We start from the raw sequence: 21,002 nt of genomic DNA on the forward strand, positions 1-21,002 counted from the left end.
GTTTTAACTCAAGTGAGATCAGTTGGGAACTTGAAACGAAGTAGGCTTTTCGGCTTTATCTCATGGGAGCTAGGACTAATTGAGTTGGGTTTATAACCTTATTTTCTTTTTTCATTATATATTTAACCCCTCTCCTCTAATAATTTAGTTTCACACAAAAAATAAAAAATAAAAACCTAAATTGCTAACATGAATGGTAGATTATAACAAAGCTTAGAACCATATATCAACGCAAAATCTTAAGAGATTAATTTTATCGACCATTTTCACTTACTTAATCCACACTTATATAGTCAATTTTTAAGTAATATAAAATTTCATTATTCATATTTACTCTTGAATTTATATTTGAGTCACACATATACATAATTAATATTTATCTACTAGTGATAAACAAGTGCTTCTGTTAGCTATATACTACTAGCCATGGAATTTGATTGTTGAGATGGTGCTGGCACTGATTACAATGGTTGTCTAGGAGTGTTTCATCTCTTCCATGTCATTAACTGTAGTGGTAGTGGCAACAAGGTTGTCACAGCCAGAATTGGAAACCAAAGCAACCAAAAAGTCAAATAGATCAGTGGATAAAACAGCAGAGGCCACATCCTCTTTGTGCATAGTTCTCCTTTTGCCTTGGATGGTAATGTTCCACGACCTTCTTGCTAGTTCCTCAATTAACAGCTCACAAGCCTTGGAGAAAATAATAGGAGCTTCACCAGATACCATCTTCACTTCATCACCAGACATCTTCATTATTTTCTTGATCCTTGCCAAGGGCAAAGAGTGTGACCCTGTTCTTCCACAAAGTAAGCTTGAGTATGCACCTGGTTGTCTCATATTGCTATATTGCTATCTGTGACTATGAGTTGCAGTGTTAGTGGCAATGGCACATATCTATATACGTGTGTGTTGCTTTCTGCAGAAACATGCCATGTTCAATTCAGATGGCCGGCCAGCCTTCTTCAGCCGGCTATAGCTGAAATTATAATCAATAGAAAGATTATACAATATTCTTATTTTCTAAGTGTAGACTTAATCAATTTGTTACTTTCATTAAGAAACGTTCAATAGGAATGCTTAGTTGACAAGACACTTTTTCAAGAGCTGTAAAATTTTCATGACAAAATATTATTTATTTTATCAAAAATGGTTAATACTATTTTGTAATATCTCGCTATTGGAAACGTAAAGATACAGAACAAATTAAATACTTAAATTTTTGTTAGAAAAAAAAAAAAGGAGTTCAGTCATTTAACGTTTAATCAAAAGTGTTGTAGATAATATTCAAGGGAAGGGACTAATGTATCCTTCCTATTTCATGTACCTTCCGGGGACTAATTTAAGGGTTTGTTCCCCATTTTAATAAACAGTTGGACTCATTCCAAAGTACAAATTTTTTCACAAGCAATCAAAATATATAGTCTTGTAAGACTTATTTGGTTCAAAATATGTAAAATTAATAAGCAATAAATCTAATAAGATTTATCCTTTTTTTCTCGCTCTTTATCCTAATTTTTTTCTCTCTTTCATTTCTTATCGAAATTGATTTGTCTATGTGGATATCACTTCATAAGAGAACGTGTGACATGAGAAAATCAATTCCCATTTAAATGTAATGAAACAATAGAACTATTAAAAATAAACAGATATAAAAGCAGGCAATGAAAGAGAGAGATTTAGCTGCCCTTATAGGATGAAAAGAAAAATAATTAGAAATTGTAAGAAGAGTTTAAGAAAAAAAAAAATTCACAATCATCCATCCATTTCTATGCTAATATATATGGGTTTATTTTTTCTACAGTCAATATAAATAAGTTATCTACATTCAACTCAAAAAGACGTTTAGGGGTGAAAATCAAGTTATTTTTATAATTATAATTTATTTCAGGATTATAATAATCTTTCTTATTATAATTTTTTAATTTTTCAACTAAAAATGACGTTATTTTGAGAGTGAATATAAATAACTTATCTACTCGGTAGAAACATTAAAGCCAATATATATATATAGGGAAAAAAGTTTCCGATGTTACTTTAGATAACTTTATCTAATGTTCATCGAAACGACGTCGTTTTGGGGTTGAAAAAGTAAAAAATTAGAGTGATAAAGACTATTATAACCCTGAAATAAATTAAAATTACAAAAATACCATGATTTTCGTCTCAAAACGACGTCGTTTTGATGAACATTAGATAAAGTTATCTAAAGTAACATCAGAAAAAACAAACCCATATATATATAGGGGCTTACATTTCTGCAGTTGTTGTACGTGCAGCAATCAAATACTTGCCATATATATATTTGAAAGCATTAAATGTGGAAAATTATAACAATACAAAGGATAAAAACATTAAATGAGGGGAATCATAACCATACATCTGTCGATGTTGTACGTAAAGCGGCTGTAGAAATAATTTTACCATATGTATATATATATATATATATATATATATATATATATATATATATATATATATTATTTAATATGTTTGACTATATTAACAAAGGGAAAAGTGTGTGTCATTTTAGAGGATGTAAAGTTGTGTCATTTTAAGAGAGAGAAAGAGTTGACAAAAAAATATATATATAGGTGTAATATGTTTGACTATATTAACAAAGGGAAAAGTGTCTGTGTGAGAGTAAAATAACATAAGTTGTGTCATTTAAAATGATAAATATTTTTGCCATTAACAAATACATTAAACTCTTTAAATGATATATAACAACCTATCATTAGATACAACTTAAAATATTTTATACTAATAATGCATCAAAATTAAATTCTTGTAAGAAGTAAGATTGTTCATCAACACGAAAAACACACACTATAATTTTAACATCTTATAAAGAAGATGTTAAAGCATATGTTGCACTGACACCGACACGGAACACGAGATACGACACGACACTCCGACACGTTAATTTTAAAAAATATTAAATTTCAACATGTTAGGACACATTTTGATATCATATAATATTTTTAATTTATGTAGTGTATATTATATTTATATATAAATAATTTAACAAAAATAAAATAAAGCTAAACTTATAATACCCATCAATTTTGCAAAGAAACATAAGATATCCCAAATATTTATATTAAACTCAATAAAATAATAATCATAATCCAACGAATCTAATAGTTGGAACTCAAAATGCAACACAACGTAACCTTTGAATCTTTTTTAAGTCTTTGCAACGAGTATTGGAGTGTCGAGAAATGTCTGAGTGTCAGAAAGTATTAGACACGAGATGTTAGAGATTTTGGAAGTATCGGTGCTTCGTAGGTTAAAGTCATGTATTTATGTAGAGAAAGACTAGTCCATTTTCTTTTGAGTAAACATTTGTAATGTTTAGGTTGGGTTGACATTACTTTGAATCTACGATTGCGGAAGATAACTAACATCAAGTTACTTCTTCAATCATTAAACATGACATCAAAATCATTATTCTATATTCAAACCAAGATATTAAAAAACTAAATTGATGTTATTTCTTATTATCGAGGGATTAAATTGATATCAAATTTCTTTATAGGATTAAATATTTAAATTGATGTTAGTTTTTTTCCACGGATTCATTTCCTTTTTTTTTTTATTTTTGAGAAACTAAATTGATTTCACTTATCTTTCAAAAATCAAACTACTGTCAATCTAATCTTTAAAAAACTGAAACGGTAATTTACTGTTTATTATTTTCTATTTTTCTGATACATTATTATTTCTTTAAATCTTAATATATAAAAACTCTTTCGGCCTTCCAGAAAAGCGGAACACTGATGCAGCAAGTTACAATTTTTAGCAGTAAAGTATTTGGCTCACAAAATTATAGAATACATGAACTTTACAAAACCGAAAAACGGAGATTTTAGGTCTATTTGATAACTGTTTTACAAAAACAGTTTTTTGGTATGTAAAAAAAAATTTAAAAACTATAAATATTTTTTTTTTTGTTTTAGAATCAAATTTAGAAAAAATGTCTGAGTTGTTTTTGTTTTCTGATTTAGTTTTTAAATTTCAAAAAAATAAAATATAGAAAATATTTTTTCATAATTATTCTATAAAACAGTTTTAAGCAAACGAAAAAACTATAACACAAACAAACAGGCCCTTTATAAGATCTTCAATAAAAAAAATCTTAATGTCATGATCTGTTGTTTTAAAATAACTTTACAATTTTTATTTTATTTTTTGTTTAGCAAAAACTTTTTTTTTTGGTCAGGAAGAAATATTTTTATGAAAAAAATCCGTATTCTTATATCTTCTGCAGTCTCAAATCTCATGATACCATAGAACCGGAAAAAAAAAATTCCATAATTTGAATTTTCTCATGAAGGAAAAGAGAGGAGCCTCTGCAAGGCAATGGGCCTCAATAATCTAGACTAGCCAACTCCAAGGGCATGCCCATCAACATTACATTCTATTTCTATGGTATGGACAACAGTTTTTTTTTCTTTTCATTTTTTGGAAACATATGGACAACAGTTCGGACTAATTCGGATTGAAAATTTTGATACTAAATTAAATCGAAGTCGTTTTTAATTTATTTATTTTTTGGAATTTGCCTATCAAATTATTAGGATGATTGACCATTGTGCCCCTATACTAAATTTTTTTACCACTTTGCCCCCATTTTAAACTATGTATTAATTTTAACCTTTTATCAAAATTATATACTAATTTGTTCTTGTTTGATCACATTAACCGCGAGTTACTCAAGAAACTGGATCAGTTACTTTAGTAAATGACATACTGGAGTAATCGGCCCAATTACTCTAGTAAATGAGGCATGTGGACAACTCAAATTGGGATTAACAAAAAATTTTATTCAAATGAATTTATAATGTCTTGTATATGTATAAAAGGACTTGTGATTACTATTTGTGGGTCCTTTATAATCGAGGATAGTCCTCATTTGATTTAAGGTGTCAAAACATGATTTTTTGTTGGTTTCAATATGACTTGTTAAATTGGGTTCAAATTTTATTAATCCATGCTTATTATTATATCAAGCACACATATATTTGGACTTTATATATGGGTTCAAGGGTCAAAAAATATTGAGAACAATTTCTATTCAATTTCTTATTCCCTAAACTGAATTTCTATTCAAACAAGTTTACATCTTTTTAGGGTATAAAGAATGGGAAAAACAAGTATAACGTTGTAGGAAAATTCTCTTGTCATGTTATAGAGACAATAAGTGTGGGGTCCACCATATTTAAAATAAAAAAAAGGAAAAAAAGTACAGCACAAATATCGATATGTGTAGAAAACTTTGTATTTGTCATGCAACATGACAAATGCAAAACCCAGAATGAATTTGGGTGGATATTGTCCTCAATTGTTTTGGACTGCAAATACTCATTCCATGTCCATTTATACACGTACAAGATATTAGAACTTAGTTTAATTAAAAATATTCGTAGATCCCAATTTGAATTGTTCACCGACTGAGTTACTCAGGTAACTCACAGTCAATGTAGTCGAATAGAGACAAATTGATATATAACTTAAAAAGGTAAGAGTTATAATTTTTTTTTTTTAAATAAAAGTAAAAGGGTCAATTATTATTGATTTTTTTCTTTTTGAAAAAGTGATGTCACGGTTACCAAAGAAAGAAACGCAGCGCCCACTGGGTACGGCAGCGCACGCTGCGATTCTACAAAGTACAAATCTAAAAGTCAAATGAGATGAATGACCCATTCAACACATTAAAAATATTCCTTATAATAATGCACGTATATTTCATTGTAATATCAACTCTTAAATTTTAAAATAATTATTATAACTGATCTTTTTTTTTTCTAAAGTGTAATCCTATTTTGTGAAAAACATAGATTCATTGTAAAGTAAATACTTTTTTTGGTCCTCAGCAAATTTTACAATGTCCATTTTAGTCCTTAGCAAATAAAAAGGCTATTCGTGGTTCTTAAGAAATTAAAAATGGACACATTTAGTTGAAATCGTGGTTCCTCGCAAATTCAAAAAAGACCCACATTAGTCCCTCAAAAGGACTAAAATGGATCCACTTTGAATTTTGTAGAGATCACGAATAACCTTTTTATTTGCTATGCACTAAAGCGAACATCGTAAAATTTACTAAGGACCGAAAATGATATTTACTCATCATTGTATTACACGGTTCAATTACATTTTTTTTTTGTTTCACTAGTGTAAAACAGACTCCCACCATAAAGTCTATCTTCGTATCTTGATATTTTTTTGAGCATGGATATTTTATTGGACAATAACAGGAAATTAAAAAACAAAAGACAGATAAAACGAAATATGCATTCCCCCTTGGCCAGCAAACACCAATGGCGTGGGGCTCTTCATAAGAGAATCCGTACGCGTGCGAGCATAGCCAGCCACCTCATTTCCTTGAGCATGGATATATAATATCCTAACTTTGACATTACCGAGCAGCAAGCCAAATAAGAAGTCAAAATTCGAATATATATATATATATATATATATATATATAGGGTTAGGATCATTTGATACTGGTGTTAAATTTAAAATTTGACACTTAATCGGAAAGCCGTTAGATCAAAAAAGATCAAGGTATCACATGCTTACAAATCAGAATCGTTATCTTTTTTGATATGATAATTCTCAGATGAAGTGTCAAATTTTAGGATCCTACCGTATATATATATATATATATATATATATATATATATATATATATATATATATATATATATATATGAGCAGGATCCTTTGAGACTAGTATCAAATTTAAAGTTTGACATCTCATCTGAAAGCCATTAGATTAAAAAAGATTAACGACTCTGATTTGTAAGCATGTGACACCATTGATCTAACGGCTCTCAAATAAGGTGTCAAACTTTAAATTTGACACTGATGTCAAAAGATCCTACCTCATATATATATATATATATATATATATATATATATATATATATATATATATATATATATATACATGAAAAACATTTTCTTATGTTGCATGAGAATTCAATTCTCATGTTGTGACCCTTCGATTTGCATGCAGAGCTTTTCTTTTCTTTCTTTTTTTAATAAACGTGGGGTCCACCACTAGTTGAGTCACAACATGAGAATTTAATTCTCATGTAACATGAGAATTTAATTCTCATGTAACATGAGAAAATCAAACCCCATATATATATATATATATATATATATATATATATATATATATATATATATATATATATATAGGGATTATCATTTCTCAAGCTGCCGGAGATAAAGTTATCTCCGACTACTAAATCATAACCATACAAAGATAGATCAATGATGATAAAGGAAGAGAGAGAAAGGGGGAATCATAATCATTCAAAGGTGAATCAATACATATAAGAAAATAAATAATCTAAACGACGTAGTTTTGGGGTGGCCGGAGATAAATTTATCTCAAACAGCTTGAGAAATATTTTTCCCATATATATATATATATATATATATATATATATATATATATATATATACATACATAGGGAAAAGTGTTTGCCATTCTAAATGCCAGAAATTTATGTCATTTTAAGAGAGATACAGTGTAACACCCCGTTCTAGAACCGGTTTGTTAACATCGCATTATGATATTAAGCGCAGTTACAATCACATGGTTCAATTAAAATCCGGTTAAATTTTTCTTTTTAAAACATGCTGAACTTAAGATAACCAAGTGCGTGATCATAACCGTATTACTTTGCGGAATCAGATAAACCAAGCTTAACATCATGTTCTTATTCCATTTTTAAACCATTAATTTACTTCTTATTTATTTCCCAACTTCTACTATATTGTAGATCTCTTCGTTAGCTACGCGTGGTTCCAAACCGCTCCTCATTTGGAGCTCTGTAGCTCAAGTTATGACAATTTTGCTAACCCAGGTGTATGCTGAAAAACTACGCGGGCAGGGCGCTCAAGCGCGCTCCAGGGCGCTTAAGCACCCACAGACAGAGGGAATTCACATTTTTGGCCACCAAGGGCGCTTAAGCGCGCTCCAGGGCGCTTAAGCGCGCTACCTGGGCGCTTAAGCCCCCATTTTGGGCGCTAAAGCTCCAGGCGGCAGAAAGCTTTTGGTCTTCACAGGTACATCAGGGCGCTTAAGCCCCCTCATGGGCGCTTAAGCCCCCTGAGCAGGCTTAAGCCTCCATTTGCAGGCTTAAGCCCCCTCTTCTGGGCAATTTCCTATACTCATATTTTTCATGCATCTTTCTTGGGGAATCAATCCTACACATTTTACAACCTATTTAACAAGCTTGTGATATCCCTATATCATTGCTTAACTCTCATCCTCTCATCATAATACTATCACTCATAACCTCAATCACAATCCTCAACCATTACCTCATTCATTATTGTTACTTCTATAACCATTCCTCAATTACTCTTAAACAATCAAACATCAACCAATAATCATCAATCAATCATAACATGTATCAATGCATGAATAATGCATGAGCATACAATTACTATCATAATTACACATCACATCTCATAAACCATATCTCCTCAATGGAGTATGGTGGAACACTCAATGGGATCAACCCCAAGGTCCAAAGGTTTTCCTTGCTCTTGAGCTTTCCTCAATTGCACACAATCCCAAGGGTTGGTCACTCCACTTGGTCCTCTTGCCTCAATCCTATCAACACAAGGAATACAATCAAACAATGCTAACAATGCAAGAAAATCCATAGTTCCAAGCCTAGATTTCTCCAAACATCAAAGCATACTAAAATAACACTATAAACTCATTTCTACCGATTAAATGTCATTCCTAGCATTTTTCACAACATACTCTAAGCCTCATTCTTCCTTGAACATAGCTAATTTACTCAACATTTCATAAAAACCCTAAAACACTATTCATTAAACCCTAACCATGAAATTTTCCAAGAAAACAAGGTTCAAGGGTTAAAATCTTACCACCAATGGTCACACAACCAAGGATTGATGGCTCCTCAAGCTCCAATGGAGGTTGAAGCTCCCAAAACCCCAAACTCTCACAAAGGGGCGGAACTTTGAGAGGAAAAATCTCACAACACAACACTCCCCACTAAGAACCAAGCTTGGATTATGAAAGAGGGGAAGATTTAGAGTGGTTTAGGCTTTTGAATCACCCAAAACGGTTAAGGTTTCCTCCCTCCTCTCTCTCTTCTTCTCTCTCCCTTTCTCCTCCTTCTCCTTCTTCTTCTTTCTGGTGCCTCTGTTTCTCGACGGGGAATTGGGGAAAATAGGGCTCCTTTTTGCTTTCTAAGTCACTTACTTAGTTAAGTGGCTTATGTGGGTATTGGTTCATCTATCTATTCAACTTCATTAATTACCAAACTTTACCCAAAAGTTTAGAATATTATTCTAGGAATATTTATAATTTTATTTTTATATTTCGGGCACTTTTGCCTGTACCCATTTATACCCCTTAATTTTCACTGTGTACATTTTTTAACTCCAAGTGACTCAGATTCATTTAATTAAGCATTATACTTAATTTTACTCACTAAAACATGCTTAATTATTTAATTAAAATTAATCAATTAAATGCTTAAGTTTGGGGTATTATATACAGACACAGAAAATTTGAATTTTAAATTAAAAAAAACCACCCACTTTCTCTGTCCCATGATTTCCCTTTTTCTGTGTCTATCTCTCTCCTAAAATGACATAACTTATGTCATTTAAAATGACAAACACCAAACCCATATATATATAGGGGAGGGTTATATTTACAAACTATACTATGTACTCTCGGAAGTACACTCGGTTAGTAATGTAAAAAAAAATTTATAAACGGATCATTCCCAATATATATATATATATATATATATATATATAACTTGACATTTAGCAATGATAGATGTATAGTTATGATTTTCTACATTAAATGTTTTCACCTTTTAATATGGTTATGATTTTCCATATTTAATGCTTTTATCTATATGTATATGGTAATTATTTGACTACTAGACGCACAGGCGGACCTGCACTTGTGCCATAGTGTGCAAGTGCATACACAAATTTTTAGAAATAAAAGAGTAAAGTATTTTTTGGGTTCTCAATGAAAATTATAGGGTTCAATTTAATCTCTTAGAAAAAAAAATTAACTTGTGATCCTTCTGAATCCCAAAATAAACCTAGTTGGTTAAAATCGTAATCCCTCTTAAATTCAAAGAAGATCCACGTTAGTCCCTCATGAGTCTATTTTGAATTACACATTAATCACGAGTCGATTTTTTTCTAATAAATAAAATTGGGATCCGTAATATTTGTTGAGTACCCAAATAATTCAAAGGGACCACTTATTTATATTCATTTATTTTTTATTATTTTTAAAATATTTTTTAAAAAATATTTTTCGGGGGAAAATTCCCGCTCCTAAATATGCAGACATAAATAAAAAAAATTAAGTCCGCAACTAACTGGACGTCCAGCGGCTAGAGAAATGTAAACCTCATATATGTATATATATATATATATATATATATATATATATATATATATATATATATATATTATGAGTTCACTTTTTCTACAGTCAATGTAGATAATTTATCTACAGTGAGCCTAAAACGACGTTGTTTTGAGGCAGAAATCAAAGTATTTTTGTAATTATAATTTATTTCAGGGTTATAATAGTCTTTTTCATTATAACTTTTTAATTTTTCAACTCAAAACGACGTCGTTTTGGGAGCGAATGTAGATAACTTATCTACATTCACTTTAGAAACATTAAAGCCTATATATATATATATGTATATATATATATATGAAAAAATATTTCTCCAGCCACTTGAGATAAGCTTATCTCAAGCTACACATAACTATATACTATAAGTAGTACACAATGTTAGAAATCGACAATCACATAAATCGCAAATGAAAAAGAGAAAGAGAGAGAGAAAATAGACACAATGATTTACCTTGGTTCACCCAATTTAGGCTACGTCCATATTGTCTGTACTATATTCACCTCACCGCCACTCGTTACAAGTCCTTCGGTTTACAAGAAAAATATAAATAGGATTAGAAAACCCTAACAGCAGTTGTTCATGGGCTCAAGCCCAAACTACTAAGAAAGTTACAATAAATCACCATTGAAGTATGAGTCATACCCAACATATAGTTATAATGTTAAAATTATTATTTTTTTGTTATTTTTTTTCTCTCTCCACGTCATCAGACAAGTTCTTAAAAGTGTCTGAAGAGAGAGAAAAAAAGTACCTTTAACATTATAACTATGTACTATCCGTAGTACATAGTTATAAGAGGTGGCTTGAGATAAGTTTATCTTGTCAAACTTTGAAATTTGACATCAAATTCTAACCGTATATTTTCGTCAATCAACGATTATCATTAATTGGAAATCAAACTTATTACATAATTATTAATTCCCAGTAAATGATAATCGTTGATTGGCATAAATCAAAGATTAGGATTTGGTGTCAAATTTCAAAGTTTGACACTGGGGTCAAAGGATCCTGTCTGTCTCAGAATCCTTTGACACCGGCGTCAAACTAAAAAGTTTGAGAACAAATCCTAACAGTTGATTTCATAAATTTAACGGTTATAATTTATTTGGTCACATTTATTAGTTAATTATTAATTTCGAATAAATTATACACGTTTTTTTTTGTTTAAGATTATACACGTTAGATTGACGTAAATAAACTGTTAAGATTTGATGTCAAACTTTTTATTTTGACAGCAATGTTGAAAGATCCTATCATTCATATGTGTGTATGTGATAGGATTCTTTGACACCAGTGTCAAACTTTGAAATTTGACACCTAATTCTTACCATTGATTTTCGCCAATCAACGGTTATAATTTTCTGCAATCAAACTTATTAATTAATTATTAATTCTCAATAAATGATAATCATTGATTTGCGGAAATCAACGGTTAGAATTTGGTGTCAAATTTCAAAGTTTGACACCGGTGTCAATGGATCATATATATATATATATATATGTGTGTGTGTGTGGCTTTAATGTTTTTACAGTGAATGTAGATAAGTTATCTACATTCACTCCCAAAACGACATCGTTTTGGGTTGAAAAATTAAAAAATTATAATGAGAAAGACTATTATAACTTTGAAATAATAATTACAAAAATACCTTGATTTTCTCCCAAAAATGACACCATTTTGAGCTCAATGTAGATAACTTATCTGTAACACCTCGTTCTAGAACCGGTTTGTTATCATTACTTTATGATACTAAGCACAGTTATAATCACATTGGTTCAATTAAAAACCCGGATATATTTTTTTCCATTTAAAACTTACTTATTTTTCGTTTTGAACAACACCGAATTAAAATAACCAATTGCGTGACCATAACCGTATGACATTGCAGAATAATTAAAACTAAGCTTAACATCATATTCTTATTTTGTTCAAGTTCAATAGTAAACTATCTTAACTTTTTATTAATTTGGGAATTCTATACTTCCTTTATAGTTCTCATCTCCCACTAAGTTATATATCTCTTCGTTAGCTTCACGTGTGTTCAAACCGCACTTCAATCGGAGATCTGTAGATCAAGTTATGCCAATTTTACTAAACTATGTTCATGCTGTTTTAGGGATGCGTACTCGAGCGCTCTACTGGGCGCTCAAAGGCAGAGAATTTTGCCATCGTCAGGTTTTTTCAATGTGCTTGGGCGTGCACTAGCACGCTTGAGAGCTCAGAGAGAGAGAATTTCACTTTATTTCATGCATATAGCGCGCTTGAGTGCCCAAAGTAGCGCTTGAGTGCCCTCCACCTGGGGCAGACTTGGTCTCCCCTGTTTTTGGTGATTTTCTTGGGGAAATTTCATTCCCCCTTCATTCTCCAAGGGTCATAACACCTAATTGACACGGAAAGGCCAACCATGATCAAACACCATGTGGCACCTGCATCCCACAAACACTTTACCAATTCATCATGCAAATCAAAATGATAAACATCACTACATATTCATCAATATATTAAAGTCTAAATACATCAATGTTCTTTCAAATTTCTTATACATGCCAAAGGACTTAGCTACAAAAGGAACATGATCAAAGCTATGAGCCATATACAACAAGGGGTTCACCACCACAATGATCATGCACTAAGTCCTCCCAAAATACATTATGTGGCATAAAAATTTACATATACATGTGGCAATGTAAATGACATATACATCTACAATTCTAGATGAGATGCAATCCAAAATGACAGGTTATCAACATATGACAATCTAGCTTAAGTATGGCCACTTGCTGTAACGCCCCGTCTGCAGCCGGTTAATTAACATTCATAAGATAGTAAGCGCAACATGCTCAACTTAATTAATGCGGAAGCTAACTGAATAAATTTTTTCTTTTTCCTTATGTATTGCAAACCTTTTCACTTCCATGGCCAAAATAAAACGGACAGCATTTCCTCTGTATTTTAGACCACTGGGGATAATTCCCACTATGAAAATTTCAACCTGATTGACAGTTTAATTAAATCCAGGCATACAACCTATTACCCAGCCATCCATGTCATAGGCTATACATAACTAACAAAATAGATAAACTATCAACATGGCATATACATCTCCTATGCTCTCATAATAATGACATGGAATATAGATACATATCCAAAACAAAACCATGTATCAGTATAACAAGCTAATCCTGACTATTAGGTCAAGTAATATCTCTCGTCTGGCTTCTTGCCACGCTATGCCTCAGCACCATCAGCTCCTGTACCTAAAATGGTGATCCCCATAACACGGGGTGAGAAAATATAATTATCTCAGTAAGCTAGGGACCCTTGGAGGGCTCCGCCACCCCTAAGCTCACTTCTGTATAAACACAATATAAAAATCCATGCATGCATCAGAATATGTATGACAATGCAGTGTGCAATAATGTAATCCTACTGGCCAGAGAATATAACAAATATGCATTAAGCAAGGAAACATCGTCTTGCAGCATACCGTATGAGGAAACACTGTCTCATACTATGCATAAGGAAACATCGTCTCATGCCTCACACAAGGAAACACCGTCTTGTGTGGCACTCAACATACATACATATATATGCAACATATAACATCATTTTCACATACCATATCAAACTACCATCCTCCCTTGGAGTTTGGTGGAACAAACGGGGGATTAACCCCAAGGACTGAAAGCTTACCTGGCAAGCAGTGTCCTCCACTAATTCTCGTGTCCACAGCGTCACGATCTCTCACAAGGTCACAACCTAGTTCCAAGATGTGAAGACAATCGGTATTCCTATATACCAGTCTATCACATTTAATTTTCAATACTACACATACAAGAAATCTACACTTGATTTTTTGTCCAATTTATCAAAGTGTCCTAAATGGCGATTTCATGATTTTTCCTTTTACGAGAACCAATCCCAAGCATGTTTAACAAAGGAACTGACCTACAAATCACCCTCCAACTACTCATACCATTTATTATCTCAATATTGATCACTTACCATCTTTGAAAATTTAGAGAAAATATGTTTCTCAATCTAATGGCACATCCAATGGATCCTCCTCAATTATTGGGTCTCCTTGCTCAATCTTATGTCATAGACATCAAAGAAACAACAAAACAACACATCAATATTTCCTCAAAAATTCCCATTTTCGAGTTGCTATTCACATGAAAACCTAACATCCATAAAACATATAAAAACTTGATTGGAGAAGAGATTTCTTACCACAATTGATACTAGGATGAGGGGAGGAGAGTTTTCCAAGCTTCTTATGGTTGAAACACCCCAAAATCACTCAAATTCTTCAAAACTTGAAATGGTAGAGGGGTTTTATCTCACTCCACACAACTCCCCACTTGAAATTGATGGTTTGGCTTTGAAGAGGAGAGAATTTGACACACTTTTGGCTTTCGAACCAAGTAGATTGGAGGTCTCTAGCTCTCTCTATGAATTTTTGAAGATTTTTCTCAAAAACCCATTTTCTTTGTTTTCTCTTCTCTATCGATGATGATGCGCAGAAGATGAAGAATAATAGGAACCTTTAGGAACTCAAGTGAGCTCACTAACCAAGTGGGTATAAGTTTATCTATCTCACTCACTTAACTCTCATCCTAACTTTACACATTGGCTCACTATATTTTTATGGTAATATTTCCATATTTACTTTCACTTTTTGAGTAACTTTATTTACCCGCATTTTTACCCCTTAACTGTCATTTTAACTCTTTTTTCACAAAATGTGACTTTATTTCTTTTTCTTCTACTTTACTTATAATTATTCTTCAATAACATGATTAAAATCATTAATTCATAATTAAATCCACACTACATGTGAGGGTTATTATACTCACCCCACCTTTTTAGGATTTTGTCTGCAAAATCAGGATCATACCTAAAAACAAACTCTGGATATAGCCAAAGTATCTCATCCTCACGCTCCCAAGTAGCCACCTTAGGTGTCCTACCTTCCCACTGAATCTTGATCATATGAATTGACTTATTCTTCAGTTTTCTTTCATCTCTATCAAGAACTCTCCACGGCCTCACATGAGTTTTTAGATTTTTCTTTATTTGAACCTCATCAAGCTGCACAACATGGGATTCATCTCGAATATATCTCCGCAGCTGAGACACGTGGAATACATCATAAATACCAGATAACTGTGGAGGCAAGGCAAGCTGATAAGCAACCGGTCCCACCCTCTTGATTATCTGATAGGGACCGATAAGCCTAGGACTCAGCTTCTTTACTCCAAGAGCACGTCCCACACCTGTCACAGGTGACAACCTCACAAAGACATGCTTACCCTCTGCAAACTCGAGAGGTCGATGCTTGTGATCATAATAGCTCTTCTGGAGACTCTGTGCCTATTTCAATTTATCCCTGATCAGTCTGATCTGATTAGAAGTGCCCTGTACCAAGTCTGGCCCAATCATTTGCCCTTCTCCAACCTCAGTCCAACAAGTAGGTGATCTACACCGCCAGCCATACAATGCCTCATATGGTTCCATGCCCAAACTGGAATGAAAACTATTATTGTACGAGAACTCTACCAGTGGAAGGTACCTATCCCATGCCTTACCCTGCTCCAGGGCACAAGCTCTCAACATGTCCTCCAGGGTCTGAATAGTCCTCTCTGTCTAAACATCAGTCTGAGGATGATAAGCCATGCTCAGTCTCATCTGAGTGCCGAAAACCTGCTGCAGTGTTCCCCAGAAGCGAGATGTGAACTTCGGGTCCTGATCACTCACAATGCTTTCAGGCACCCCGTGAAGTCTCACAATCTCCTTCAAATTGAGTCGAGCCAAGTGCTCTGTAGTAAAAGTCACCTTCACTGGCAGAAAATGGGCAGACTTCGTAAGCTTATCAACAATAACTCATATAGAATCATATCCAGCCTGAGTCGTGGGCAACCCAACAATAAAATCCTTGGAAATACGATCCCACTTCCATATCGGAATATCCAGAGGTTGAAGCAAACCACCATGTCTCTGGTGTTCAATCTTAACTTTCTGACATATTAGACACTTCTCAACAAACTTTGCAATGTCATTTTTCATACCCGAAATCCTTATTTACATGTCTCATAATTCGTATGCAAAGTATACATATGCGATTGGACTCATTGTTTCTATCTTAATTCATATACTATCAATTCTCTTACATTCATTGTACCTTAGTCAGAATTTCTCTTTCTCTATTTCGGCACCTCTACGAGTCTTACTCCAAGAAATCAATTCTTTTAAGCAATAAAAGTCCAGATGATGCAACAGCATATATATATATCATGTATGTGTGCTAACAAGTCTACTGACAAGAGAACGCATGATTTACGCACATCTGCTACACGCATAAGAAGCATAAGGCATCTACCTTATACCCCCACTCAGGGATTACCATCTTGTGCAGCTTCACACTACACTCAGGGATTACCATCTTGTGAGTAATACACCACATAACATACACATATAAGAATGAATTATTTCAATAATCACATATACCATTTCTTACTTATTCCACCTCTTGGTGGTTTTAGAATATAACCTCAAATTGGAAAGACTTAAATCTTGTTTATCAATCCAGCATCTTATCATCATGCAACGAGGAATTGATTGCACTGTGCACTCAGCAAACCAGGACCACTCGATAAGTCTCAACTCAAAGCAGTGTCCACATGGAACTTCCAAGAGCCACACCTCTTAGGTTACAATCTCCAAAGGGAAACCCATGCCACAGATTATTGGCCAAGGAACTAACAGGCACATTAGCCTTTCGCGTACCTCGTACAAAAGATAATGAGTCTCAACTTGAACGTGTGTCTAAATGAAACTCCTAAGAGACAACCTCTTCGAACACACCCCTCCAGGGATATTCCGTGTAATAACATTTTCCTATAGCCAATAAGCTCACTCAATTAACTCACCTTCAATTGATTATACCTACAAGTATATCAGTCTCAATCAAGCAAATCATCAGGCCTTCAGCCGTTACAAGATTGCTCACACCACCAGGCCATTCCCCCAAGTTGTTGCGCCGTCATAAGAATACCTATGCAACCAGGTCATTCCCCAGGCCTCCAGCCATTAGGAGAATACCTATGCAACCAGGTCATTCCCTAGGCTAGCACACCCTCAAAGGAATATCAACAGGTGGCACTATCACAGATTTCTTGCAATAATTATTACATTAGGTCTATCCACCTAATCCTTATACACATGGAACAATGATTAGACTAATCCTGCAAGTTGTCTAATATTCATACTTCTGACTGGATTGACATTATCCTTTGTATTGAGAGATTTTATATTGTGTGCACTCGACCCCCAACTTGAGGCACTGATACAACTTATATACTTACAACTTGTTCGATCCTTTCAAAACACTCATTGTCCAGGTTAAATACCATTATGATATCCTACCATCAATTTGCACAAGCTTACCAATTCAATCACATGGTCGTTCACTCATCGTTGAACCATTTCCAAAAGGAGTCGATCTCTCAGTATCTCTAGCAGTTTATCACACGAATAAGTTTTCGAACTTATGTTCTCGATCCAAGAACAAACGATTTCACTCTTGCAGTCCAAATAAAACAAGCACAAATAGACACTCGTGCCTCTACCTGCTCCAATCACTAGCATAATAATGCCACATACAGTCATATATGCATCAAAAATCTTGACCTTTAACAGTCCTATATCATACCATATGAGATACAACTTAGGATCACAATATCCATTGTTTCCCCAAGTAGTGTATCCGTCCATCTTTGGATTGACTTATATAGTCTCTAGTACACACAGTACCTTACTGTACTTAATGATTAAGTCTACAATGGAATCCAATTTCATTTTCTTACTTTGTGCCTAGCACATGTCACCACATAATCTAGGATGGACACAAATAGTGGAATAACATGATTGTGCCAAGAGTTATTATACAACATTCTTCTTGTGGTATTTAAAAGCATTCATGCTTATACCAATTATGCGCACCAAAATTATCCACCCACTAAACAACTCTTCAAGTCGTTCCGCCTAGAAAGTATTTCAATCATCTTTCATCCCAAGTAGAATACAGATCCAGATATCGTCCTTAGTCCTTCTCACTAAGTGAAGACATTTAGGTAGCAAAAATTCACTTTTATCAGATTGTTTAACTTATAAATCTTTACTTCCTTTATTCATCCAAGAAGTAGAGCCACTTGCTTTTCTAGGATCAGACTCTTTAGCATTCTTGTTCTTCTGCCTTTTATGAAAATCCTCAACAACACAACATTGATTAATCAGAGTGTGGAAATTTATAGAACCACAACCAACTAGACTCTCTGCAATTCTATCATTGAGTCCCTTTTTGAAATTTGGCAGCCAATGACTTTGAAATCGACATAGCCTGCCTGAAATGCGTATACTTAGACAACTGAATGAACTTGGTTAAATATTCATCAACAGACATGTCTCCCTGCACAAGATCACCATACTCATCCTTCAGCATGTATGTGGCGTATAATAGTCTCTTGTGATCATCACACTCCATCACTCGAAAATCCTCTCTAAGTACTAAAGCCAAGCAGCAGAAGCAATAGCAACAGGGTCATAACACCCATCAAAAGTAGGTGGCTGATGCTTCTTGAAAGCATTCAGCTATCCATCCCTACGCTCAGATTCACCATTTGGGTCCATTTGTGGCTGCTGCTCAACAGTGTGTTGAGTATGGCCAAGACTACTAGTACTAGGAGTATGATGGCTAGCTTCACCCTCAGCATTACCATCGACATTTACAACCCCAGCACCCTCTGGTGGTGGCGGTGCTGGTGGAGGTTGATTCCCCGCTCTGCCATCTCTTATGGCTCTCAACTCAGCCATAATCTGATTTATCAATAACTGGTTGGCAGCAATAATGTCTTGATTTGTCTTCCTTAAAGTCTCATTAGCTCGCCTTCTAACAACTAACTCCTGTTGCACACCCACCAAAGCAACAACAATCAGACCCTGACTAACATTAGCATTAGATGCCTCAAGGTTACTTCGATTCCTAACTAAATCAGCCAACAAGATATCTAGTTGCCCATCAGATGTCGCCTAAGTCCTTCTAGTAAGTACCATGACTCTGCACATGTTACACAAAGGAATGAGTTGATCAAGCTCACACTAAGTGGTCACATATGCATTATCATAGAAAAACCTAAAAACCACTCACGAACAACATAGTTATTGCAACACATCAAGAACTCCCTTTTCAAAACTGCTCTGATACCATAAAATATAACGTTCCGTCTGCAGCCGGTTAATTAGCATTCATAAGATAGTAAGCGCAACATGCTCAACTTAATTAATGCGGAAGCTAACTGAATAAATTTTCTCTTTTTCCTTATGTATTGCAAACCTTTTCACTTCCATGGCCAAAATAAAACAGATAGCATTTCCTCTGTATTTTGGACCACTGGGGATAATTCCCACTATGAAAATTTCAACCTGATTGACAGTTTAATTAAATCCAGGCATACAACCTATTACTCAGCCATCCATGACGTAGGCTATACATAACTAACAAAATAGATAAACTATCAACATGGCATAGACATCTCCTATGCTCTCATAATAGTGACATGGAATATAGGTACATATCCAAAATAAAACCATGTATAAGTATAACAAGCTAATCCTGACTATCAGGTTAGGTAATATCTCTCGTCTGGCTTTTTGCCACGCTATGCCTCAGCACCATCAACTCCTGTACCTGAAATGGTGATCCTCATAACACGGGGTGAGATAATATAATTATCTCAGTAAGCTAGGGACCCTTGGAGGGCTCCTCCACCCCTAAGCTCACTTCTGGTATAAACACAGTATAAAAATCCATGCATGCATCAGAATATGTATGACAATGCAGTGTGCAATAATGTAATCCTACTGGCCAGAGAATATAACAAGTACGCATTACGCAAGGAAACATCGTCTTGCAACATACCGTATGAGAAAACACCGTCTCATACTATGCATAAAGAAACACTGTCTTATGCCTCACACAAGGAAACATCGTATTGTGTGGCACACAACATACATACATATACATGCAATAAATAACATCATTTTCACATACCATATCAAACTACCCTCCTCCCTCGGAGTCTGGTGGAACAAACGAGGGATTAACTCCAAGGACCGAAAGCTTACCTGGCAAGCAGTGTCCTCCACTAATTCTCGTGTCCACAACGTCACGATCTCTGACAAGGTCACAACCTAGTTCCAAGATGTGAAGACAATCAGTATTCCTATATACCAGTCTACGACGTTTAATTTTCAATACTACACATACAAGAAACCTACACTTGATTTTTTGTCCAATTTATCAAAGTGTCCTAAATGGCGATTTCATAATTTTTTCTTTTACGGGAACCAATCCCAAGCATGTTTAACAAAGGAACTCACCTAAAAATCACCCTTGAACTACTCATACCATTTATTATCTCAATATTGATCACTTACCCTCTTTGAAAATTTAGAGAAAAATATGTTTCTCAATCTAA

At 33.9% G+C, this 21,002-nt stretch overlaps 1 protein-coding gene across 1 annotated transcript; it reads right to left on the bottom strand.

Moving 5' to 3' along the window:
* Positions 1-474: 474 nt before the first annotated feature.
* LOC133286077 (nuclear transcription factor Y subunit C-3-like) lies at positions 475-837 on the bottom strand. Its single transcript, XM_061483423.1, has one exon. It carries the CDS (start codon positions 835-837, stop codon positions 475-477), a length of 363 nt encoding a protein of 120 aa, XP_061339407.1.
* Between the last annotated feature and the right edge of the window lie 20,165 nt (positions 838-21,002).

This window comes from Gastrolobium bilobum, unplaced genomic scaffold (assembly GCF_033153095.1).
Source record: "Gastrolobium bilobum isolate Gb01-03AN ecotype WA unplaced genomic scaffold, APGP_CSIRO_Gbil_v1 utg28807, whole genome shotgun sequence".
NCBI lineage: Eukaryota > Viridiplantae > Streptophyta > Magnoliopsida > Fabales > Fabaceae > Gastrolobium > Gastrolobium bilobum.